Below are 25,116 nucleotides of genomic sequence, written 5' to 3'. Positions count from 1 at the left end.
AGCCGAGAAAGGTAGAAATGTGGGTGATTAAACATTATAGTAATTACCTCTGCTGTGCGCCTGACTTCTGCTGCCCTGAGTAGTCTGTCGGCCTTGGACAACTCCTTATCAGGAATGTTGAATTCAGAACCCAAGCCAGTGTTGCTCAGCCCCGTTGAGGCCTTGGTGAGCTCCCCTATGTCCTCTATCAGCACGTAGTTCCTGGAACCGTGGTGGTCAATATCAGCATAGAAGGAATCAGCAGAAATACTAGACATGGGACTAGAGGCCATGCTCCTTCCCCCTAACCCCATCCTCAAGTCCAAGCTGCCATACTTGCCCCCCAGGTGAGAAACTCCATAACCACTTTCTGTGGAGGTTGGCACAATGAGCAGAGGCTGGTTGTGTATCACTTCATAGTTGGTGGTGATTTTAGGCTCTAAATCAGTCAGAGTGGTTTGTCGTTGCTTTTCCTGCTGCAAGAGCAGAGCATGCTGGTAGCTGCTAGACTGACCTTGGGCATGGGGCAGGGATAGGGTTGGGTAAGGAGACACCTGTTGGTGGTAAAGAGACTGCTGCTGATATAGGTTCTGTTGGGTGTAGTGGCTGGTGGTTTGGGTCTGGGGAACATACTGGGCATAGTGAGAGTAGGGGCTAGTTAGTGTATTGTACTGGGAATCAGCTTCTGTCTGGGGGGGGATGAATTGGTCAAACTCCGACTGGGGAGCTGTTCGTGGTCTTTCCAGGCCATCACCCCTGGCCTCTCGGATGTTGCTAACCTCACTGTCCGACATGTAGTCTCTTTCCTCTGCCACCCCCTGAAGATAGGCCCTTTCTCTCTTCTCCCTCTCCTTCAGCAACGCATCCTTACGCCGGTTGATACCCATCTCGAGGTACCTACAGTAATAACAAGAAATGACACATTGTTTTACAATTAAAGCTCTAATAACTCTATTAACATAACAACCAAAGAGGCAAAAAAATTCCGGGTTCTCACACAATAGTACCTTTTGTATGAGTGTGACATGTGTGAGTGATGAGAGGTCTCACTGTGTGATGTCAAGGCAGCCTTTTAGCCCATAAGCTATCAAGGTAAGAGGGGAATCATGTAGATTAATTAGGAATAATGATTGCATGAGAGGGAGAAATTATATTAGTTGTTATTAATGCATGCCATATCTAATGGTTACTAACATTATTTGTTCATGAAGTAATGTCACAGTCTGAAACAAAGTGCAAGCCTAAATCCTAAATTGTGTTAATGTGAAATCTGCAGTATTTTACCGTAGCTTGGCATCAATTTCCTTCTCTTCTTCATCTAGCTCAGCTTGTTTCTTGCGAAGTTTAGAAGATTCTCTTTCCACCAGATCAAGCTCCTTGTCAATGTCTTGCAGGATCTTTGCCCGGGCCATTGTTGTACTGCGGGCAAGACGACGACGTGCAGAGTTGCTGCTGTAGCCTGAACGTCCTGTCAATGAGTCATCCTCAGGAGGGGGATCTGGTAGTGTCCGTTTTACCTTCTTACCTGTACCAGATGGAGAGCATCGGCTCTAGAACATAAAACAAAGGATAAATCTGTCAATCATTGAATAACGATTAAAAAGACAATTATAATACAATTCACTGTATATTTATCTATAATGTTTGTATTTAAAGCATTTGTATCATTCTGAAGCAATCATAAACAAAGTCATTATTATTATTATCATCAATAATAATGAGACAGTTGTTTCTTTCCATTTATATTCTGCTATGACTTACAGAATAGCTGTCTGCGTAGTATCCACCCATCCTGTCATCTGTGGTGGGACTAAGGGATTTAGGATCAGACAGAGACTTCTGACCAGCCTTTAATATACGAGGGCCAGAAGAAAATCTGGTTGGGTCAGCAGTTAACATTCTCTGCCCTCCAAGTGACTTTTCAGGGGACATTGGGGAGACTGAGGTGTAGAAGACTTTTGACTTGAATGGGACATCTGCTGTTAGGTGTGTGCTGTACCCCACCTCAATAGGTGGGAGCCTTCTATCTGAGTCAGTCTGACAGCTCAGACTGCCACCTCTCTGAGAGTTCTCTGGAGCTGAAATATGCTTGATGATTTCCACTTTTGTATCCATCTTGACACTGGGTCGTTTGATAGTTCCAGACTGGTCAGTCTGGACAGATATTTCTGCCACTGTTTGGATAGCAATGCTAGAGACCTTGGAGCCATGTTTCCCATCGCTGCTGTGTTTTCGAGAGCGTCGTCGAGCTTTTGTCGGAGCGTCCCATTCATCTTGGTCCTCATCATCAGTCTGAGCTGAGCTATCAACATTTCTCCTATTCTTCTTTCTCCTTCCTACATGTTGCTTCCCTGCTGAGTCTTCATCATCTGTCTGTACTCCACTATCAAGTATTTTTTTCCCTGTGTCCTGATCAGCTTGAAAGCTCTTTACAAGATTAAGCTGGTCCTGACTTTCCACTAACTGTGTCCCAATAGATGGACCTGTAGACTCATCTTTGACAGGCCAGTACTGGCCACTGTCCCCTACCCCTGCATATTTAGCATTTAAGAGGTTTCCTGTGGTACCAGTGCTTCCATAATGCTCATCAAGCTGGCGTTGGAGTTGGAGTTGTAGTTGTTGGATTTGCTGCAACTGCTCTTTTTGTTGGGTATAGGTCTCCTGCTGGGCCACCATGTGGGCATGGTGCTCTTCTTCCTGCTGCATGAGAAGCTGCTGTTTCAGAGCCTGAAGCTCCTCCAGTTCCCTTTGGACCATAAGCTGCTCCTGTTCACGGTAACGCTGAATCTCTTGCCTCTCCCACTCAATCTCCTCAGCGAGACAAAGCTGTTTTAGCTTCTCTAGCTCTAGGAACTCCCTCTCCATCTGATACTGCGCCATCTTTGTGTTGTCTAAGCCAGGGAATATTGGGGAAGAGGCTAAGGCATCCAGAGAGGCAGCAATTGCTTCCAGGGTGGTGTCTGAGTACATGTCTGGGTAGCCTGTAATGATGTCAGCCAAAGCTGTGGGTAGAAGCTCTTTAGGTAGCCCTGTTTCAAAAGTAAGTATCTGTCCAGGGTCTGTACTGGGAATGAAGCCATACGGATGAGGCAATGACTGGTTCTGGACTGTTGATGTAGGTGTTAAGGTAGTACTAAAGACGGAGCCCGGTTGAGTTGTAATTGCATATGTAGATGGAACTGGGGCAGCAACAGAGGAGTACAATATTCCATCTGAGATTCTTAGAACACCAGTCACAGCAAATCCAGCGGCAGGGACCTGGGAGTATGGAGCAGTAATCATCCCAGGATGGATTCCAGTAGCTTTGCTAGTGTAGTCGAGAGCTTTACCTGCCATAATAAGTCCAAAGATATATAGTTTACTTGATTAAATACGTTAATATTTCATTGAGTTCGAGGTCATGCAATTTTGAGTTAAAAATATTCTCATTTCACATGCATATCTGTAGTTATTTTGGCTAGCAAGACGCAAAACCAAAGCATTGAGGGACCACACGGAGGCACACACATGCATCTGTATGAAGACAAAAGAAAAAAAACGGTTTTAATATTTATTGAAAACATGCATAAACCAACGCAAACCAAACGCAAATCAAACAGCAATGGAAAGCATGACTTAATAAACTTAGAGGGTACAAATAATTGAACTGTAATGATATACAAGTTAAAGAATAAAACACTTGGTACATTCAACTAAATTAATGAATACAGTTTCAAGTATTTTAAAACAAATACATACAAGCCCATATAGCAAGCACACAACATGGTAGTGAAAAACTTCAAAACAGAAATATCCACATACTCACCAGAAGAAAATTTGCCAGCAGTGAGGTCTATAGCGCTATCTGAAGATCCACTTAGATAGTCATAGTCGTTCTTGGGATCATAGGAAAACAGTCCTGCCTCTGTCAGATTGGTCTCAGACATTGAGGCTTTTATTCCATTCATGCCTTTGATGCCATACAGTCCAGCGTTATCATATTGGTAGTGGTCATCTCTATATCCAAAACGGTTGTCAGGTTGGGTTCTAACAGGGGGCAATGTTCTGCAGCTTCCTACAAAAGGTAGCTTGTAAATGATATCACAGCATACAATCCTCCTACCAGCTGTAAGGTCGACTGGAGTCCCATCATCCTCAACAACAGTGGTCACCACTCCTGGGCTTGTGTCAGACAAAGCTACCATAGCTCTCACTGGTCTGTAGTTTGACAGATCCATAGCTCCTGTGGCCTCTAGAGAAAGGACAGCACCTCCATTGCTGATAGCGTCTGGGGAAATCATTGACTGTTTGACATCTGGGGAGACCAGAGCTCCAAAGGAAAGATTAATGGGTATGTCTTGAGCTGTGGATGGTAGTGCACTGACTACAGGCTGGGCATTCACAGGTCTGTATACAATCTGAGCTAGCGGTTCAAATGGTTTGTATGTGGTGAGAGGCAGCGGCAATGACGTAACAGGGCCTTGCAAATCAAGGGGTTTCTCAGCTGGAGTAGTGTTATATGAGGCAATGGTGGCTGTGCATGTGACAATTGTGATGCTGTCTGTGACCACAGACAGTGTTGTTGCAGGGAAGATCTCTGCACTAAGATTTACTATCTCAGGCTGCACTGCTGTGATTTGGCGCCCACTAGAATCACTTGAAAAAGACTGTCGACATGACTCCGGTGGTGTTAGGTCCATGCCTTGCTCGGTCATCTTTATGTCAACCTTCATGGTCCGTAAATCAATGACATCACCAGGGTAGATTATCTTTCCATTCTGTTTTGGCAGAGGTTGGACTTTAGCTACATCTGGTTGTATGGTGATTGCTATACTGTGTTGAGGGACTTGTGGAAATCTTTCATGAACAACAGATACAGTGGTCCTCTGAACCTCAGTGGTGACCACCTGAGTGACAAGGCTTGGGAGGTTTTCAGGAGGCTGGCCTGAGGTGGAAATTGAAGAATACATGTGACTCATACTGGAGACAACCTTTTCTGGTCCTCGAATCTCTTGACTTTCAATAGACTCCTGCTGAATTTTAGTAAAAGTGACTGGAGCCACAGATACACCCTGTGGAATGGCCTGTGCAGTGGGCATTGAGGTTCTCCTGGTATATGCCTCAGTTGTTATTATCTCCAGAGGATGGTCATATTCCAAAGAATAAGTTGATACCTGTGGTATTTCTTCTGTTGAATGAATGGATCCTCTCATGTAGGGGACCTGAACAGCATAAGCATCAATAGGAATATCTTTATCAGCTGGCATGTTTACTACATGTGCCAATGATAATGATTGCTGCAAGGTTAAAGATTCTCTCCTGTTTGCAGCAAAGGCCTCAGTTGTAACCACCTTGGTGGGTATTTCATACTTTGCAGGATAGGGAAATATCTCACTCGTGGTGTATGTTGGCTGCACTATGGACGATATAGATGACCTTCTCCTACTGGTAGTTTCCTCAGTTGAAATAACTCCAACTGCTATGCCAGCAGCTGCCTGAGGATGAAACACTAATGATGGTATGGAAGCTCTTACATCAACATCCTTTGGTATAATCCCGGTGGTTGTCTCTCTTTCAGGCTCTAATGCTGTGACCTCCAGTGGTGGCGTTGAAGATGACATGACTGAGGATGTAATTGCTTCATAGGCTTGTGCAATAGGTTCTTCTGGCTGTACTGCCATTGGTTCGACTTGCATCACAAGAGGTGAGGGTGTTACATTTCCAATTGTAGGAGTTATCATCTTAGCAACTGTCGTTTGTGACATTAACTGTGCAACTTCTGATGTTGGGGGAATTTCAACAACCACAGATAGAGAGTGAGGAACTGAAGATACTGTTGCTAATCCTGGTGTTCTAACTAACGTTTCAGTTGCAATAATCTCTTTAGGTAATTCACTTGTAGGGAGGGGCAACACTTCAGCAACAAGAAGTGGGTGCTGTGAGGATAGTTGCCCTGACATTAAAGGCAAAACCTCTATAGGCCGAACAGCTTGTGGTACTGATGGGAGTTCAGCAATGGTCGGAGTCTTGGTGAAAACTCTGGGCAATTCTTGCTCTGTAGAGTGAGTCACTGCTTCACCTAATGTAAGTTGCGGTTCAGGAGGAATTTTCTGACTCACTCCTGGTATTGGTGATTTAACCATAACTGTCTTGGTGACAATGACATGAGTTGGCATATCTGGTTCTTGGTTTAGCATATCTATTTGAGCTGCAGCTTGTGGATTAAAAACAGTTGTGGACACTGCAGCAGGTCTTTCTTGGGAAACTAGTGAAACTAAAGGTTCCTCAGTAACAACTTCTGTCAAATGTTGTTGCTGCACAGGTCCAGTTTGTATTTGGGACTGAGGAACTAGTGCTTCAGCTGACACCTTTGCTGGCACAGTTACAACCTCTGTGACTATGTTTGGATGTTGATCAACGTATGGTATATACTGGGATATTGCTGTGGCTTGGACTGCAAGTGGTTGAATAATAACCGTTGGCTCTGGGGCCATTGTGATAACTTCATACATTGTTTGAGGTGGTGGCAGTGGCTGAGTAATTAATTGCTGCTGTTGCACATAAGGTTTCTTAATTGGAAGAGGTACACTATGTGCCTGAATAGGTGTGGCCTGACCTGATGACACTCCCATGACATCAGCAACATATGGTAGTACTGCAGAAGGCACATAGTCTCTCCTGGCTGGCACTTTATTAGCCCCAATGTCATCGGGAGTTACTTGCTCTACTGCCACAGTTTGATCCACAGTAGTTGGAGGTGGATGCCTCACAGTGTGGACAGAGGCTCTCCTAACTGTAACCTCTGCTGAGAATGCCTCAGCGCATGTTTTTTGCTCTGAGGGCGTGGTCCGTACCCCTGACACTTTTGTAGATGGGATGGAGCCTCGTCTTACAGGTGCCTGGACTGTTATAACCTCTGTTGGTGAGCCAGGCTCAGAAGGAAGGGTTATCACCACATAGGTTTGCAAACATTTAGAGTGTCTCGGAGACAAAGGTGATTTAGGAGATGTTGCAATCAAATTAGATTCCACTGGCCGTGTCAGGCTAAGTGACAGAGCATTTGGAGGTTCTTTGGTCCTTGGTAGTGTTGCAGCTTTGGGGGCCACAGGAGGGGGAGGGGGCTTAACACTCTCACCTGGCCTATGGCTGAAAACCAGTCCAGCTGGAATTGATACAGGCTTAGGTGGGATGGGTGGAGGAGGCTTTGTGGTCTGACTAGAGCCAGATGATGTATCAGATGCTTGTGCTATTGTTGCTGTGGCAATCGTAACTGCAGTGGCAACCAGTGGCTTTGGATACACAGTTGGCTTGGGTAAAGTGTTAGGACGTGGTGGAGATGTATCTGCTGCAAGTATTTCAACTGTGTCTACAACTTTTGTACCTGCCACAGGTTTCAGCGGAAGGGGTGGAGCTGAAGCTACTGACACTGCTGAGATCTTAGTGGATAGTGAATCTGTTTCTTTGCTGGGTATATATGAAGCTGTTTGACTTATTTGTGGCAGAGAAGTGGCAATTACTGACCCTGTGTTAGCTATATCTTGTGATGTTTGTCCCAACAGAGATATGTTTTCCACACTTGGCACTATAGTGACTACATGACCTTGTCTCATTGGAGTCACTACCTGTGGTACAGCAACACTATCTAGTGGCATGTCTTCCATTCTTGGCTGTATATCCACACATACAGACTGCATTGGCTGACCAACCACTGTGGTTGCCCTGGCTATGGTGGTGGTCATAGTCGGGGTGACATGCTGAACTGTCCTCACAAGTGGAAGCTCTGTGCTAGTCTCAGGTAATGACACTGATGTAGATCGAGGGGGAGGAGGAGGTGGGACCTTCTTTTTGGTTATAATAGTTGATGCTGGAGCTGGTGCAGCCACCGGGGCTGTTTGAACTCGAGCTGGGATTACGACATTGATCAATGATGGGACAGCTGCCACTTGAGCTTGAGTTTGAGCTGGGGTAGAGAGTTCTGGGACCGGTAGTGGAGTCTGTGCAGAGATAGAAGATGTAGTTGAAATCAGGTCATGCATCTTCTGGTCTTCTGGTCTAGGACATGAGGCCGGAGTGACAGAATCAAAAACAACATGGGCTGGAGCTTTAGTGGGGATTGTTCCAGGTACAGCTGTAAATGGGATTGTGGGTTGAGCCACAGCAACAACAGGTGCTGCACATTGTGTTGAGACCTGTAGCGCAGCGGGAGCCATGATAGGCACCTCAGATGAAGATGAAACCAGGTCTGGCATCTGAACCACAACAGGTATATGAGTATACACCCCCACTATGGCTGGAGTTGGAGCTTCAGCTGTAGAAGTCATATCTTGAAGTGCTGCAGTTGTTTGAGCTTTGTATGGATCAGACACCATATCTGGTATTGTAACTATTACTGTGGTAAGGGTAGGATGGGAAACTGCACCTCCACTAGATGGCACTGCTGGAATTGTGGCAGGAGATGCCTGTGAGCTCTCTGAAGGTGATTGGGTTGCAAAAGAATTTGGAGGTGTTGGTGTAGAAAGTGGTGTTGAATCTGATGAAAGAGGTGTTTGAGCTTGGAATGAGGATGGAGATGTAGCATTAGAAGCCAAACTGGAATCTGGAGTAGCTGGTGAAGTTGGAGGTGACATTGGGGATACAGGAGAGGGTGTAGTGGTTAGTTCTGGTGCTGAAATAGGAGTTGGAATAGGTTTTGGCTCTGGAATTTCACAGACCACACAGAATGGTTCCATCTCAGGGGTTTCAGACAAAGGTGGGCTTATGGATGGAACCTCTTTCGTCTCAGAGTCATCACTGGGGGTAATATCAGAGGAAACACCAACACCATACTCGTCTGCAAGACTGTCGTCCTCTTCCTCCCCAGATGAACACCGGGTAATTTTGAGGTCTGGTATGGGAAACAATGCCTTTCTGAGTGCAGGATCTTGAGGAACCATAGGCCTAACAAAACCAATAGATCCACTTCCAGATCCAGGAGTACTTGGAACAACATTCACCTCAGAACGCTTAGGGGGTTCAGTGGGGCGTGGTGGAGCTGGCCTTTTCTTTTTCTTCACTGGCACTTCACTAGAAGTTTCAGTGCCTGGAAAAAGCATGTCAGTTTGTTCAGTTAGGGATGTCTCTTCTGTGACTATGGTAACCACACAGGTCTCAGAAATTGATACAGGCCCAGTGACAGAAGTCCCTGATGATGAAGATTCTCTGGCTGTCTGGGTCTGTTGAAACTCTTGCTCTATTATCATCAGTTCTCTCTTTTTCTGCATCATTTCCTCATAAACCTCTTCTGGAGACCTAAGTTTTTTGAGAAACTCAGAGCTTGTATCCTGTTTAAATTCCTCCTCTTGAGATTCACCCATCCTAAACTCAGACTCTTCAACTAAGGATTCATAAAGATAGTCCTCTATTGCCATTCCTCCGTAGAGTGGTTCAATGTCAGGAGGACTCTCCCCAGGAATAGCTTTTGTCTTCTGAATAATTTCGTCATATGCTTCTTCAGCACTCTTCAATGATTTTGTCACAGTATCTTTTTCGTTAAACAGATCAGAAGGGTTGTAAGGTTTCACCATTGGTGGAGGCTTACGCCCTCTCTGTAAAGCTCGCCAAGCCTCTGGTTCCGATTCTAGACTGACAGAGAACTCAGAGCCAGATGTTCTACTGGTTTCATCCATTACGATGACCTCCTTTAGATTCTCTTTGGAGGAAGCGTCTTCAGTTGGAGACAGTGATGCGCTATGGGTTCGAAGTTCCTCTTTGTCTTTCCTAGGCTTCTCCATCCCCCCCATTTCCTCTTCTTCAGAGGAGTCATCAATGGTTGGGAGAGCCTGTGTTGCCTGCCTGTGTCTTCCTTTGCGATGCTGCTTGTCCCCACTAACGTTCTTCTTTCTGGGGCTGCTGTCACTGTCCTCCTCCAGAGATGAGGCTGATGTGGGTGAAGATCCTGGGGTGAAACTAGATACCTGAACACTGGACGATCCCTTTGACAGGGATTCTGTGATGCTCTCTACTTCTTCATCAGTGCTTTGTCTGTGTCTCATGACTGGAATACCTTTATTGATTGTAGTACAGGGCATCATTTCAGGAACATCTTGGGTAGTTTCATTGTCTGTTTTTAAGGGGGCTTTTTCCCTGGTTTGGCTTTCTTCATTTTCTCTACTACTTTTTCTAGACAGTGATTTCGCTGTCACAGAAGCATTATCAAGCTTAACCTTTTTTATAGCTTCCTCGTCTACTAAATACTCTTCTCCTTCATCTTCTGAAAAATTAATTTCTTCTTCATCACCCATACCCATTATCTGCTTGCGGATGAATTCTTCATCTTCTATAGAGGAGTCAGCACTTTCAGTTTTAATGTCCTCACTGCTGGATGAAACATTGCTGACCTCCAGTCTTCTCCTCTGTTTAGGTTTAGGTGAAGGTGTGAGCTCACTTTCACTGCTCTCAGCCATTGCTTGGAAACTTAGACGCCTTCTCTCAGCTCTAACTTCCTCCTTTACTGAAATGGATGGATCTGTATTTACTGGTATATCATCCTTACTTGCATCACTAACCACCTGCCAATCTTTAAATTCTTGTGATATGGGTAAAATCTGAGGTTGATCTTCATCATGCTCTTCTGCTTTGAATTCAGGCGTTGTAGCTGTTCCAGGTAAAACATTGTGTTCAAATGTACCATGCCAAGTAGGGAGGGTAACTTTTATTTCTTTTAATGGTTCTTTATGTATTTCATCTTGCTCCTACAAATGTGAAGAGAAAAAAAATAAGTCAATAAATTAGATTTTTGAAAGAATATTTTGTGTTTTTTTTTTTTTTACTTTAAAACTTTTAAATTAAGCCTGAATATGATTGGGCCCTGTCAATTTTTCCCTCAAATTGAGTCGGGTTCCCGATACTTTTCAGGAATGTCATACCATCTTTATTTTAGGTTTGTACCAAATAGGTTAAAGCTTCATTCATTATGCTTCGACAGAAACTATGCAGGTTCATGTAGCATCGGGCCTAATCTTTGGACCTTATCATTGCTCAAGGCTGTTTGTCATTCCATTTTGTCGCCAAACATTGGGAATTTTAAAGGCAACATTGGTATTTAATCTTTAAATACATTATAACTAATACAGGGAATGTGGCAGTACCTTACCATCGTATCAAATTATCTTCTTTTCTACAATATTTCATTTTGTATTATTGATTAGTCAATACAATAAACTCTAGTTTTTAATAAAGAGGACCCATACTTACTTTTATTATGATGTTCTTTGTAGATACTTGTTGTGTCTCTGGAGTTAAGGTGATGTCAATACTCTTTTCAACCAAACTATCAGCCAGGTTCTTGCTGTCCGCTGTTATGACTGATTCTACTTCCAATACCAGCTGTGGTTCTTGCGACTTTGGTTGCACCTTAGCTTGTGGTAAAGATGTTGTTCGCTCGTTCAATTCGATATGATCATCAGTCAATACCTCCTTAATAGTCTTCTCTGGAGCAGACAATTCTGGCTTTGCTTCATTCCCTGGGGCAACCTCTGCAGCAATAGAGGGAGTTGGTACAACTGTAGCTTCAGTTCCAGGGAAAGAGGAAGCTGCTTCAGCTTTGACTTTTGGAAGGTCAGGTTTAGACTCTTCAACTTTGGGATATTCTGGTTCACTGAGCTCCACTTTCACTGACTCTTCTCTAATTTGCACTGTTACGGTCTCGGAAACATCTGTGTTTGGCACTTTAACCATTTGTGTTATGGCTATCTGTTGCACAGTGGCCATATCGGGTGTCATAAGTTCTGCTGTGGATGCTAATAATGGCTGTTTTTCAGCTCTAACAGGTGAAATCTTTGCTGTTGTGGGAATGCGTGTGGGCTCGATCTTTATTTGTGCAGAAGCTGCTGTAGCCTTGATTTCCATTTTGGTAGATGTAGGTTCCATCTTTGGTTTTGGGGTTGGATCCGTTGGTATATCTGTTGCCTTCTCTGTTAGAGGAGTGGCCATGGTCCCTGGCTTGGCAGATACAGGTAAAAGCTGGGGCATTTTTTCTGAGCCACCTAGCTGTCCAGACAAAGCCCTCTGAGTTTGACAGTTCAGACACAGCCATTCCGTCTGTGATCAAAGAAACAAAAACACAAGATGTGATCAGAAAACATGCTATAACAAGATTTAAATAAAAACACCTTTATCGTGGTAAATAACATTTACAATTAAAGGCATTAGTTATATATTCAGGTGATGCTAAATCAGCATTTTGCAGATTTCTCATTAGATCACCATTCAAAGTATAGACCTCACAGGTTAATTCATAAAGGAGTATAAGAAAAGCAGGGCTTATTGAGGAATGTCTTGAGTAAAACTAACTTACAGGTGAACAGCAAAGTCATGGCTTGTGGCACCATCTTCCTTTAATTGACATGAACATGATATAATACAACACAGTACATCTCTTATGCTGATTAATACAACCGCATTCAAAGGATTATAAAGTCAATCTTCACCCAGCTTCCGTTGTTGGACCATTCAAACTTTGAGCCTAATCATTTTAAGGGTCCACATGAAAGCTGCAGAGGGTGACTTATTTTTATTTGCAAAAACAAAAGATACTTGCATTGTATTGCAATAAGTTTATCAACATTCATAACCAGTAAACATAGTTGATAAAATGGGTTAGTTATTCATTTAAGTGAAAACATTTTCATAACTCATTAAAATCCAACATTTGGCCTATTCCCCAATATACTTATGTTTCCCTGTAACAGGAACAACTTGAAAGAGCTATCAAGAGAAACTAATAGAGAAGAATAAAACAGCAGTGTGCGCAGATGGCCATGGCTGTGCATTCCTGAGCCTTTCTGCTGGTCTACTGTATTCTCACTCTCATGCAATCTAAATGTGTTCCTGCCTCTCACACTTCTTGAGGTGCTGGTATTGCACAGGCCTAGATCTCAGCATAATAACAAACAGAACTGATAACCAGATGGACGGAGCAAAAAATGCAATATTATATTCCAAATTAATGCCAAAACTAATCAGTTAAGATACACATGTATAGACCACCACTGCACTAACCTTGTATCTGATACATTATTTAACCTTAACCTAATTATATATCAGACTGCAATAAAAAAAGAAGAAAAAAAGATGTCAGTCAAAAAAAAAGATCCAATCCCATCAAATTTCCTTCCAGTGCCAGTAACAGTCTCACAGCCACACAATCTCAGAGCCATGCATCAGAGCCACAGGGTTTGGAAAGTCGCCATCGTCCTTTTGTCTAATTAAATCTGTTTTATGAGTAAAGAGTAGCAGCCCCAAGCAGAGAGCTGTGGGAGAGGCTGCTCCCTACGATTAGCCTGAGCTGGATTACCAAATCTTCACAATGACAGCAGTCAGGAAAGTATGCTGTTGACACACAGGCCTGCTGCATTAGGCTGGATCTGCTGAGCTTTACAAAGAAATTACCTCTTATCTGTATTTACAGCAAGACGTTCTGCAAAAATGCAATACCTTGGGGAAGGAACCCATTCACTTTGGGCACAGATTACCTTAAAAATGTTATACTTTCATTTAATTTATACAAATGTGCTTATTAGTTTTCCAGTCCTACATACATATTTGATACATTGTGTCAAATGTATGATGTGTGTGGTTCAACAAAGGCATTGCATATCACACATACAATTTAAATGCTCCAACAGCTATCAAACTGCTACTTACAAAAAAACATTTTACTCTTTTCCCCACTAATTAATCAATAAAAAATAATTTGAGTTTAATATTTGCAAATCCACACATCCTTACAATAATAATAAATAATAAAATAATCTGTAATAAGCAGAGTGCTTCATTGTAAAGACAAGGAAATATACTCCTTGCTTTTTCAATCTGATAAATGATGCTTCAGCAACTTTCCTTTTCATGGCAGGATGCAATGGGTAAAAATTGAGGTAGGAGAGGGAATACAAGGGTGTGGCATAGATAGAAAGCAAAGTCACTAAGAGGTACAATAACATAGTCAAACCTCTGAGGTGAGGTCGTATTCTTTCAGTCTCACAGAAATCCACAGCATGTATTAAAATAGCAACGCCTTTTTCTCATATTCAGGGAAATCACTGCAGCCTGAGGGCTAAGTCTCACATAATATGAAACAACACACTCTGTTCTTCCCTAAGCAAATGAGGAATACAATAATCTGTACTGAAAAACAACAGGGCAGTGGCACTATGTGTTCAGACTGATGAAACTCAATATCAAAAATGTACAAATGCAGCATCAGGTTCAAGACATGAGTCAACTAAATTTTAGCATGCTAGGCTCATTGCACTTTCCAAAAAAGGTTGTGAAACAAGAGAAGGAATGCAACAGGTAGGCAGTATTTGGTCGATCCACAGAATAGATTTTTTAAGACAGTCACTGGGTGTACCAGGGGGTGTCTCCACCTTATCATGGGGCAACAATCTGTTTCTCATGGAAGCTTAGCAAAAAAAAATATGTTTCAGTTGATTCCTTAAATGGATCTTATAATAGACAATTAACTTAAGACAACATATTAGGGACACACTGCTTTGTACTGGAAAATCGAAATCTATATCGAGCAAAAGATACAGGCACATGGTCAAATTTTAGAACAGGACTGAGAAAATGTAATTCATGTTGCCTCAACTGTCACACACAAAGCTTTAGCTGGCAAAGCACGATACACGTGTGTCCTACTTATCGGCCAACAGTCAGTCCCAGGCTTTTGATGGCATCAGCTGAAGCAGAAAAGGGAAAAATGGATGGACTTGCTGCCAGCACTCACTTTGCCTATATTGGCCTTCTCATCTTTCGAACATTACAAGTCCTTTTTATATTTTAAAAGAAGACATGTCTGCCCTTTTACTAAAAAGCCACATTCATTCATAATAGTAGGTAGGTATAGTCCCTTTGAAAAATCAGATTGTAGAACTGCAACAAGTAAGTAGCTCATTCTGTCGAGTGGTGTAAATGCCAAGCTATTTTTGTTTTCCAGGGCTCGTATAGTAAGAGGAAGGAATCAATGTTGTACACACAGCAGAAATCGTCAAGGCTAGTCTCTTCCTCCTTACAACATGTCCCCTCAGGCTCTTCCCCCTCTCTAGTGTCCATGAAAAATGTGACAAGTGTCAGTTACGTGAGAACCACATCTTTTCTGTTTCTATTTGTATTATATTTATCCACAGTAATGTGCCATTTGGGCTGAACATGTTGTAATCAGTTCCCAGGAAACCCAATTAAAAACAGACATAAAGAAAAGAGAAAAATGTATGCTTACGGACATTCAATTCCTACAGAGATAAGTTGTATTGTTTACAGAGAGGAAATAATTCAAAAACATGTCCCCATTCTCAACTGTCAAATTTTAACTGTCAGACAGAAATAGAAAAAATAACCTCTTTTTTTTTTGAAAAGGTGCACAATTTTCATTAAAATATTTAAAAAATATATTTTTTTCTGATTTAATGCAACCAACATTGTCACTTGTTTAATATGATATTACATTATAAAAGTATGAACATCATCTGTTGTAAACAATGCAACTAGTTGAGGTGGCAAGGTGCTGAGTGTTGTAATGGGCAAAGTATCGTACCAAAGGCTCAGAATGGTTGTATTTGGAGGATAATTATTGTGCATCTGGCAACAAGGTGGAACGTAAGGGAGCTATCATTTCCACAACTTGCAAGGGCGTAATAACTAGTTTGTGAAAGACCCAGAGAAACACAAATATCCAACGAGGCAGAATCCAAGCCATTTTTGGAATACCTGCCGGACGCATTTTTGTGGTGCACAATCATGCATTCAACAATTACATGCATGTGTGGGTATGTCCCAAAGCACTACACACTTGTGCTACTGCCACCCACACAAAAAATGGGGTAACTGTTGAATTATATGGCGCCACAGATCTGTAAATGACAGATGGCCGGAAAGGAAATGTCTGCTGCTTGAATGTAGTGCACAGTGTTGTGTTGGACTTAATCTGGTTCACCTCTGCTTATTGGCATATCACAGGGCTTTGCCATCTCAGATCTCTCACAGAGGCTGGAGATTCTCTGGCAGCTGTGGCAGCAGATCCCATCTCACTAATGCTGTTGCACAACCCTCAATCACTTTTATACATTTGCAGTGCTCCCGGTCTGCTGAAGCTGCCTTCTCATGAGCTGTTATGTAATAACTCAGGCCATTCTAGTGGACTGTTAGCAGCCACCACATAGTCTGCATTTGGTTTGTGTTTTATTTAGTCTGAGAACTCGTTGGTCAATACTTAAAAGATTACATGAATTAACTGTAGGCAACCAATTCAAGCAAGCTCTCCCTATGTATATTTTCTCTTCCCTGGCATCTTCATCTCTTATTCAATCAGCATTGTAGTACAATTTAGTATATTATGTCCCACACTTTCGATAGAAGCAAGGCTGTATGCCAGACAATCTCCCAATCGTCCATTCTTTACAATCTTATTCCAAAGAATAACAAGTTATACAAATCAAAGGTATTGCTTGCATACTTCAACCCAAAATAAGGGTAAGTTGACTATGCAATAATTAACAGTAAACAGAAATTAACAAACCTAAGATAAATGTATGTGAAAAAAAGCTGTGGAATTAAATATATTGCACTTACCGCTCCTGTATGGGGCCGGGGGTTAAATCCACAAAGATTGCAGACAGAGTTCTTGCATTCAGTGCATGTTTTGTAATTGGGAAGCTCTTCGGAGCCCATGTTGAGGTCAACCTTACAGAGTGGACAAGTGGACATAGCTGCTTTAGGAGCAACTTGGGTCACTTCTGTAGATTTTGGAGGCTGTGGTGGAGCTTTCTCTATTTTGGCTTGTGCTGACAGTACAGGCTTGGCCTGTTGAGGTGGCTCTGATTTCCCTAGAGCAGGTGGTTTGGAGTCATTTACAACAGGAATCTTAGAAACTGGAGGTGTAGCTTTAGGAGACACAATGGATGTAGTGGACATCTTACGGGGAGTAGGTGGTGTAGTTTTAGGTTCCACCGGAACAGCTGAAGTTATTAATGTAGATGCAGAGCTGAAGATAGAGGAACCAAACCCAAACATCTTCCCAGTCACTGACTCAGCAGGCTTTGCAGCAGGTTTTGTTTTAGGACTGCCTAAGCCAAAAAAGCCTACTGACTCCTGTTTAGCAGTCTGAGCTGATGGAGGTGCAGATTTGGCAATCAGGGTTGCAGATTTTGAGGGCTGTTGTAGTGGTTTTCCAACGTCTTGTTTGGCAAGACCTGCCTTAACCTCTGACTTTAGAGTTTGAGAAAGCTGTACTTGTGGGGATTTTCCAACAGGTTGTTGCTGGACAGCCACGTCCTTGCTTTGGCCTTGCCCTTGTTCAGTACCCAAAAGGACCTGCGTCTTTTCCACAGAATCTTGTGTTGTTGTGTCCATCTTTTGGACTGCAATCGGCACTGGAACCTCAACTTCAGGGGTTTCTTTTTTCTGTGGAGTTGCTTGAGTGACCTCTTTTTTGACTGCTGTAGACTTGTCCTGCAGTATATCCTTTAGTTCAGAACCAGGAACCTTGCATGGGGGGGCCTGTTTGACAACAGGATGTCCAGTAAGCTCTGATGCTCCTAGGGCTCTCTGCATCTGACAATTCAGACAAAGCCATTCTTTCACCTGAAAGGAGTACAATATATTGTATCATTGTTAAGAACAAGCAGCAGTTTTGACAAACCAAGCCGGAACAAATTGTTTGTAATTTTACTAAAAGAGTACAGCGAATATTGAACCACTTTCAGCACCTTCATTTTTTACATGTTTATTCCTGGATCTGTAATTTATATTAACTAAAATCATTCCTTTTTACAAAATGAAATTGTCAGATTTCTAATTAATCTAGGTTTGGCAATTATGGTACTCATAGGATAGACATTATACACCTGTTGTAAAGTAAAAACCACAAGGTTAACAAAACAATGTATGTCAAATAATATTTTTTTAGTGGTAGACTTGTAATAACAGTTACTTACCTCTGCAACAACTGCCATTGTATTAAATCCACATTGGTTACAGACGTTAGTCGTACATGCTGTGCAAGTGTTGTAGTTGGGTGGATCTTTGGAGCCCACGTTGAGGTTGGCCTGACACAGCGGACAGACAGTTGAAACTGATTTTGGAGCATCTTGGATGTTTGTTTGTGTGTTAGGAGGCTGTGATAGAGCTGTGTCTACTTTGGCTTGAACTGTTGAAGGAGTCTTTTCCTGCGGTGGTTTCTCTAGTTTCTTTTCTTCAGTTTTCTGGACAGCAGGTGGCTTGTTTTCCTTTGCAGGTAACATTTTAGGGGAGGCTAGCGGTGTAGTTCTAGGTGAGGCATGGGCTGTAGTAGACATCTTACGTGGAGTTGGTGGTGTAGTCTTAGGTTCATCCTGGACAGCTGAGGTTATCAAAGTGGATGCAGAGCTTAGGAAAGAAGACCCAAAACCAAACATCTTTCCAGACACTGACTCAGCAGGCTTTGCAGCAGCAGGTTGTTTTTTAGGACTACCTAAGCCAAAAAAGCCTCCTGACTCCTGTTTTTCAGGCTGAACTGGTGGAGGTGCAGATATTGAGAACTGTTGTTGTGGTCTTCCAACTTCTTTGTTTGCAAGACCTGCCTTAACTTCTGGGTTTAGAGTTTGAGGAAGTTGTATTTGTGGGGATTTTCCAACCGGTTGCTGCTGGCCAGCCATGTCCTGGCTTTGACCTTGTCCTTGTTCAGTCCCCACAAAGACCTGCGTCTTTTCCACAGAATCTTGTTGTGTTGTCTCCGTCTGTTGGACTGCAATCTGCACTGGAGCCTCAGTTTTGGAGGGTTGTTTCTGTAGGGTTGCTTGAGTGGCCTCTTTTTTGACTGCTGTAGATATTGTAGGCTTGTCCTGCAGTATATCCTTCAGTTCAGAACCAGGAACCTTGCATGGGGGAGTCTTTGGTTTCACGACAGGATGTCCAGTGGACTCAGGTGCTCCTAGGGCCCTCTGCATCTGACAGTTCAGACAAAGCCATTCTTTCACCTGAAGGAAGTGCAATATAATGTATCATCGTTAAAAAAAAACACACAACAACACAGCATTTTTACAAACAAAGGGACACATTTGTTACAAAGAAATTGCATGTAATTCTATCATTAAAAGAGTAGAGAGAATATTCAACTTCTTTCAGCGCCTTCATTTAATGTATGCAACATAATATTTCTTTAGGTAACAGACTTGTGGCGACAGTGACTTACCTCTGCAACAATTGCCATTGTATTAAATCCACATTGGTTACAGACAGTAGTCTTACATGCTGTGCAAGTGTTGTAGTTGGGAGGATCTTTGGAGCCCATGTTGAGGTTGACCTGACACAGTGGACAGATGGTTGAAACTGATTTTGGAGCACCTTGGATGTCTGTTTGTGGCTTAGGGGGCTCTGATAGAGCTTTGTCTACTTTGGCTTGAACTGTTAAAGGAGTCTTTTCCTGCTGTGGTTTCTCTAGTTTCTTCTCTTCAGTTTTCTGGACGGCGGGTGGCGTATTGTCCTTTGCAGGTAAAATTTTAGGGGAGGCTAGTGGTGTAGTTCTAGGTGAGGCATGGGTTGTAGTAGACATCTTACGTAGAGTTGGTGGTGTTGTCTTAGGTTCATCCTGGACAGCTGAAGTTATCAAAGTGGTTGCAGAGCTTAGGAAAGAAGACCCAAAACCAAACATCTTTCCAGACACTGACTCAGCAGGCTTTGCTGCAGCAGGTTGTTGTTTAGGACTACCTAAGCCAAAAAAGCCTCCTGACTCCTGTTTTGCAGGCTGAACTGGTGGAGGTGCAGATTTTGCAATTGGGGTTACAGATTTTGAGGGCTGTTGCAGTGGTTTTCCAACTTCTTGTTTGGCAAGACCTGCCTTAACCTCTGGCTTTGGAGTTTGAGGAAGCTGTACTTGCGGGGATTTTTCAACAGGTTGCTGCTGGCCAGCCACGTCCTTGCTTTGGCCTTGCCCTTGTTTAATATCCAAAAGGACCTCTGTCTTTTCCTTAGAATCTTGTGTTATTGTCTCCATCTGTTGGACTGCAATCGGCACTGGAGCCTCAACTTTGGAAATTTCTTTTTTCTGTGGAGTTGCTTGAGTGACCTCTTTTTTGACGGCTGTAAATTCTGTAGACTTGTCGTGCAGGATATCTTTCAGTTCAAAACCAGGAACCTTGCATGGGGAAGTCTGTGATTTCACAACAGGATGTCCAGAAGTCTCTGATGCTCCTAGGGCTCTCTGCATCTGACAGTTTAGACAAAGCCATTCTTTCACCTGAAAGAAGTGCAGTATAATGTATCATTATTTAAAAACAACACAACGTTTTGACAAACGAAGGGACAAATTTGTAACGGAAATTTTTTATGAAAAATGTCATCGCTAAAAGAGTACAGAGGATATTTAACCACTTTCAGCATTTTCATGTCACATGTTTGTTCACGGATCTGTAATTCATATAAACTTAAATAATGCTTAGATGAAATCGGTTGATTCCAGAACATGTAGGCTTGGCAATTATGATACTCATGGGATAGACATAATAAACTTGCTGTACCATTAAAAACCATCGGGTTAACAAAACAACGTATGTAAAATTATATTTCTTTAGGTAATAGACCGGTGGTGACATTGACTTACCCCTGCAACAATTGCCATTGTATTAAATCCACATTGGTTACAGACAGTAGTCTTGCATGCTGTGCAAGTGTTGTAGTTGGGAGGATCTTTGGAGCCCACGTTGAGGTTGACCTGACACAGTGGACAGATGGTTGAAACTGATTTTGTGGCACCTTGGATGTCTGTTTGTGCCTTAGGGGGCTCTGATAGAGCTTTGTCTACTTTGGCTTGAACTATCAAGGGAGTCTTTTCCTTCTGTGGTTTCTCTAGTTTTATCTCTTCAGTTTTCTGGACAGCGGGAGGCTTGTTGTCCTTTGCAGGTAACATTTTAGGGGAGGCTAGCGGTGTAGTTTTAGGTGAGGCATGGGCTGTAGTAGACATCTTACGTGGAGTTGGTGGTGTAGTCTTAGGTTCATCCTGGACCACTGAGGTTATCAAAGTGGATGCAGAGCTTAGAAAAGAAGACCCAAAGCCAAACATCTTTCCAGACACTGACTCAGTAGGCTTTGCAGCAGCAGGTTGTGTTTTAGGACTACCTAAGCCAATAATACCTCCTGACTCCTGTTTTGCAGGCTGAGCTGGTGAAGGGGCATATTTGGCAATAGGGGCTGAAGATTTTGAGGGCTGTTGTGATGGTGTTCCAATTTCTTGGTGAGCAAGACCTGCCTCAACTTCTGGCTTTATAGTTTGAGAAAGCTGTACTTGTGGGGATTTTTTATCAAGTTGCTGTTGGCCAGACACATCCTGGCTTTGGCCTTGTCCTTGTTCAGTCCCCAAAAAGACCTGCGTCTTTTCCACATAATCTTGTTGCATTGTCACCGTCTGTTGGACTGTAATCGGCACTGGAGCCTCAGCTTTAGAGGTTTCTTTTTTCTGTGGAGTTGCTTGAGTGACCTCTTTTTTGACTGCTGTAGATTCCGTAGGCTTGTCCTGCAGTATATCCTTCCGTTCAGAACCAGGAACCTTGCATAGTGGGGTCTGTGGTTTCACGACAGGATGTCCAGTAGGCTCAGATGCTCCTAGGGCTCTCTGCATTTGACAGCTCAGACAAAGCCATTCTTTCACCTGAAAAAAGTGCAGTATAATGTATCATTGTTTTAAAACACACAACAACATGGTGTTTTGACAAACAAAGACACATTTGTTACAAAGAAATTGCATGTAATTCTATCATTAAAAGAGTACATAGGATATTGACCCACTTTCCGCACCTTCATGCCCCGTGTTTTTTCATGAATCTGTATTTTATATCAACTAAAACCGTGCTTATTTTAAAGATAAAATTGTTTGATTCCTAATTAATGTAGGTTTTGCATTAATAATACACATGCTGTACAGTAAACACCATGAGGTTAACAAAACAATATATGTCAAATAATATTTTTTTTCCAGTAGCAGACATGTAGTGACAGTGACTTACCTCTGCAATAATTGCCATTGTATTAAACCCACATTGGTTACAGACGTTAGTCATGCATGCTGTGCATGTGTTGTAGTTGGGAGGATCCTTGGAGCCCACGTTGAGGTTGACCTGACACAGCGGACAGATGGTTGAAACTGATTTTGGAGCACCTTGGATGTCTGTTTGTGCCTTAGGGGGCTCTGATAGAGCTTTGTCTACTTTGGCTTGAACTGTTAAAGGAGTCTTTTCCTGCTGTGGTTTCTCTAGTTTCTTCTCTTCAGTTTTCTGGACGGCGGGTGGCGTGTTGTCCTTTGCAGGTAACAGTTTTGGGGAAGCTAGCGGTGTAGTTCTTGGTGAGTCATTGGTCGCAGTAGACATCTTACGTGGAGTTGGTGGTGTAGTTCTAGGTTCATCCTGGACAGCAGAGGTTATCAAAGTGGATGCAGAGCTTAGGAAAGAAGACCCAAAGCCAAACATTTTTCCAGACACTGACTCAGCAGACTTTGCTGCTGTAGGGTGCGTTTTAGGACTACCAAAACTAAACAAGCCACTCGATGCCTGTTGTGAGGGTGGCTTTCCCACTTCTCGATCTGGTGTAGGAGCAGACTTTGTGATAGAAGACACTGCTTTTGGAGGTTGTTGTGGAGGTAACTTTTCTGTGTCTGGATCTTGTAGAGCTGAATTCACAGCTTTTTGAGTGTGTTGTGGGTGGGGCTTTTCGGCAACTTGATCTGGAGGAGGAGCAGACGTGGCAATATAAGTCACAGGTTTTGGGGGCTGTTGTGGGGATGGCTTTTCTGCCTCTGGTTCGAGTGGAGGAGCAGACTTAGCAATAGAATTCATAGTTTTTGGAGATTGTTGTTGGTGGGGCTTTTCTTCTTCTGGATCTGGAGCAGGAGCAGACTTAGCAATGTAAGTCACAGCTTTTGGAGGCTGTTTTGGATGTCGTTCTCCTGTTTGTTCATCTGGTGGAGAAGCAGACTTAGCAATAGAGATCACAGGTTTTGAAGGATGTTGTGGGGGTGGGTTTTCTTCTTCTGGATCTGGAGGAGGAGCAGACTTAGCAATACAAGTCACAGCCTTTGGAGACTGTCGTGGGTTGGGCTTTTCTTCCTCTGGATCTGGTGGAGGAGCAGACATTGCAATAGAGATCACATGTTTTGGAGGCTGTTGTGAGGATGGGTTTTCTGCCTCTGGTACTGGCGGAGGAGCAGATGTTACAGCTTTTGGAGGCTGTTGCTGTGGTGTACTAGGTTGTCTTTTGTGTGTGTCTTCAGAAGGCTTTTGTGAAGCTGGTGAAACATCAGCATGTGTGGTAGTTGATGGATTGATTTTGTCAGCCAATGAAGCAGCGGCAGGGGTAACTTTCTTTGTTGGTGCACCAAGGTCTGGGGATTCAGTTTCATTGGTTGTGGTAATATTAACAAGCTCAATTTTGGGTGAGGCTGGTTTATAAATTCCCTCTTGTGAAGTTGACATTGGGGTATTTTTCTTCTGGGTTGTGGCAGAAACGTCTTTGTTTGGTGAAGTTTGGGGTTTTATCATGGGAAGGCCTAGAGGTTCAGAAGCTCCAAGTGCTCTCTGCATCTGGCAGTTTAGACAAAGCCATTCTTTCGCCTGAAAAATAAACAGAGAACATGTGTAACATTAGTTGCATTTGTTACTGATAAAGACTGTCCAAATACATACTTTGTTTATCTAGAAATGACAACAGTGAAACAAGGATCATATTTCAATGTCTATTAAATTAATTAAAACAGGAAAAGAAAATAATGCTACAGTCATTTAATTACCTTTTCTACATTTTGCATGTGATTAAATCCACATTTGTTGCAGACAGTGGTTTTGCAATCGGAGCAGGTGTTGTAGTTGGGAAGATCTTTGGAGCCCATATTAAGTTCTGCTTTACAGAGTGGACAGGTAGACTGACCAGCTTTGGGAGCCGCTTGGGAGGCTTCTGGTTTTGAAAGCTCTGAAGGATCTTTAGCCACTTTGGCCTGTATTGATTGCGGGTCCTTGATCTGCTGAGATTGATCTGGTATCTTATCCGGAGATGGTGCCTGAGTAGCAGGCAGTTTGGCCTCTTTTGCTGAAGTTATCTTTGGAGAAACTGGGGGACTGGGCTTTGGAGAAATCTGGGATTTTGCCATTGTGCCAGAGACTTGAGCTGGGGCCGACATTTTACGGGAACTTGGTGGTGTTGTGCGGGACTCCTCTTTAACTGCAGATGTTATCAAGGTAGATGCTGAGCTGAAGAGGGATGAACCAAATCCCAACATCTTCCCAGTCACAGCTTCAGTTGTTTTTGAGGCAGCACGCTGAGTTTTAGGACTACCAAAGCTGAAGAAACCTCCTGATTCTTCACTTGTTTGCTGTCCTGCTGGTGGAACAGATTTGGCAAGGGATGTTTCAACAGAGTTTGATTCTATATTTATAGATTTTGGGGGCTGTACTTCTTCAGAAGATGTCACTGGTTTAGTAGCTGATTTCTGAACGATTTTCGATTCCTCCTCTTTCTTTTCTGTTAGTTTGTTAGGTGCAGGGGAACTTGGTGGAGTGAAATTATTTTTCTTCTGTAGAGAAGTTCCCATATCTGTGTTGACAGGAAGAGCTTGAGCAGGCAATGGTTTCTTGAGGTCTGAAACTACAGCTGTCGTCTCTTTGACAGGAGGTGCAAACAAGGTTTGAACCTCCTTGGTAGGTGCTGAAGCAGTTTTATCCAGTTTTGTGGGGTTTGAAACAGTACCTGGGCTCTCCTTTGCTGGTGATGAAACAGTGGTTGATTTTTGGGTGATGTTCGTTTCAACTAAAGGTGTAGTTTCTTTCTTTCGTGGTGCACTTGGTGATAGACAGTCCTTTAGATTTCCTTTTGGCACTTCTCCCTTTTGTGTGTAAATAATGTCTTTTTGGGACACTTTGTTTGGTAATGCCTGAGGTTTCATCAATGGAGGCTCTACTAATTCAGCTGCTTTGAGAGCTCTTTGCATCTGACAAGTCAGACACAACCACTCCATCTGAGGGGGAAATCATATTATTTTGAGTAAGTGTGTTGTTTAAACATACATGGTTTTGTACGATAACATCATAGTACAGCACAGTGACATTTATGTAGACATTTCTACATGTTATCATAATATATATTTTTGATGTGTCATTCTTTGAA

General features: G+C 42.8%; 1 protein-coding gene across 1 annotated transcript in view; it reads right to left on the bottom strand.

Moving 5' to 3' along the window:
• pclob (piccolo presynaptic cytomatrix protein b) overlaps positions 1-25,116 on the bottom strand; it is a 54,459-nt gene that overhangs the window by 20,639 nt on the left and 8,704 nt on the right. Inside the window, exons 8-18 of the mRNA XM_068602892.1 lie at positions 23,747-24,967; positions 21,972-23,570; positions 20,573-21,616; positions 19,166-20,209; positions 17,931-18,950; positions 16,567-17,577; positions 11,191-12,036; positions 3,785-10,688; positions 1,741-3,308; positions 1,264-1,529; positions 48-876 (exon numbers count right to left, since the gene is read on the bottom strand). Of these exons, the coding sequence (XP_068458993.1) occupies positions 48-876; positions 1,264-1,529; positions 1,741-3,308; positions 3,785-10,688; positions 11,191-12,036; positions 16,567-17,577; positions 17,931-18,950; positions 19,166-20,209; positions 20,573-21,616; positions 21,972-23,570; positions 23,747-24,967 (17,352 nt within the window). The remainder of the gene's footprint in view (positions 1-47; positions 877-1,263; positions 1,530-1,740; positions 3,309-3,784; positions 10,689-11,190; positions 12,037-16,566; positions 17,578-17,930; positions 18,951-19,165; positions 20,210-20,572; positions 21,617-21,971; positions 23,571-23,746; positions 24,968-25,116) is intronic.

This window comes from Clinocottus analis, unplaced genomic scaffold, assembly GCF_023055335.1.
Source record: "Clinocottus analis isolate CAN_PGR_092001 unplaced genomic scaffold, fCliAna1.0.p SCAF_6, whole genome shotgun sequence".
Taxonomy (NCBI): Eukaryota; Metazoa; Chordata; class Actinopteri; order Perciformes; family Cottidae; genus Clinocottus; species Clinocottus analis.
Note: the sequence above shows the minus strand (reverse complement) of the source record. Positions and strands in the feature narration are given on the sequence as shown.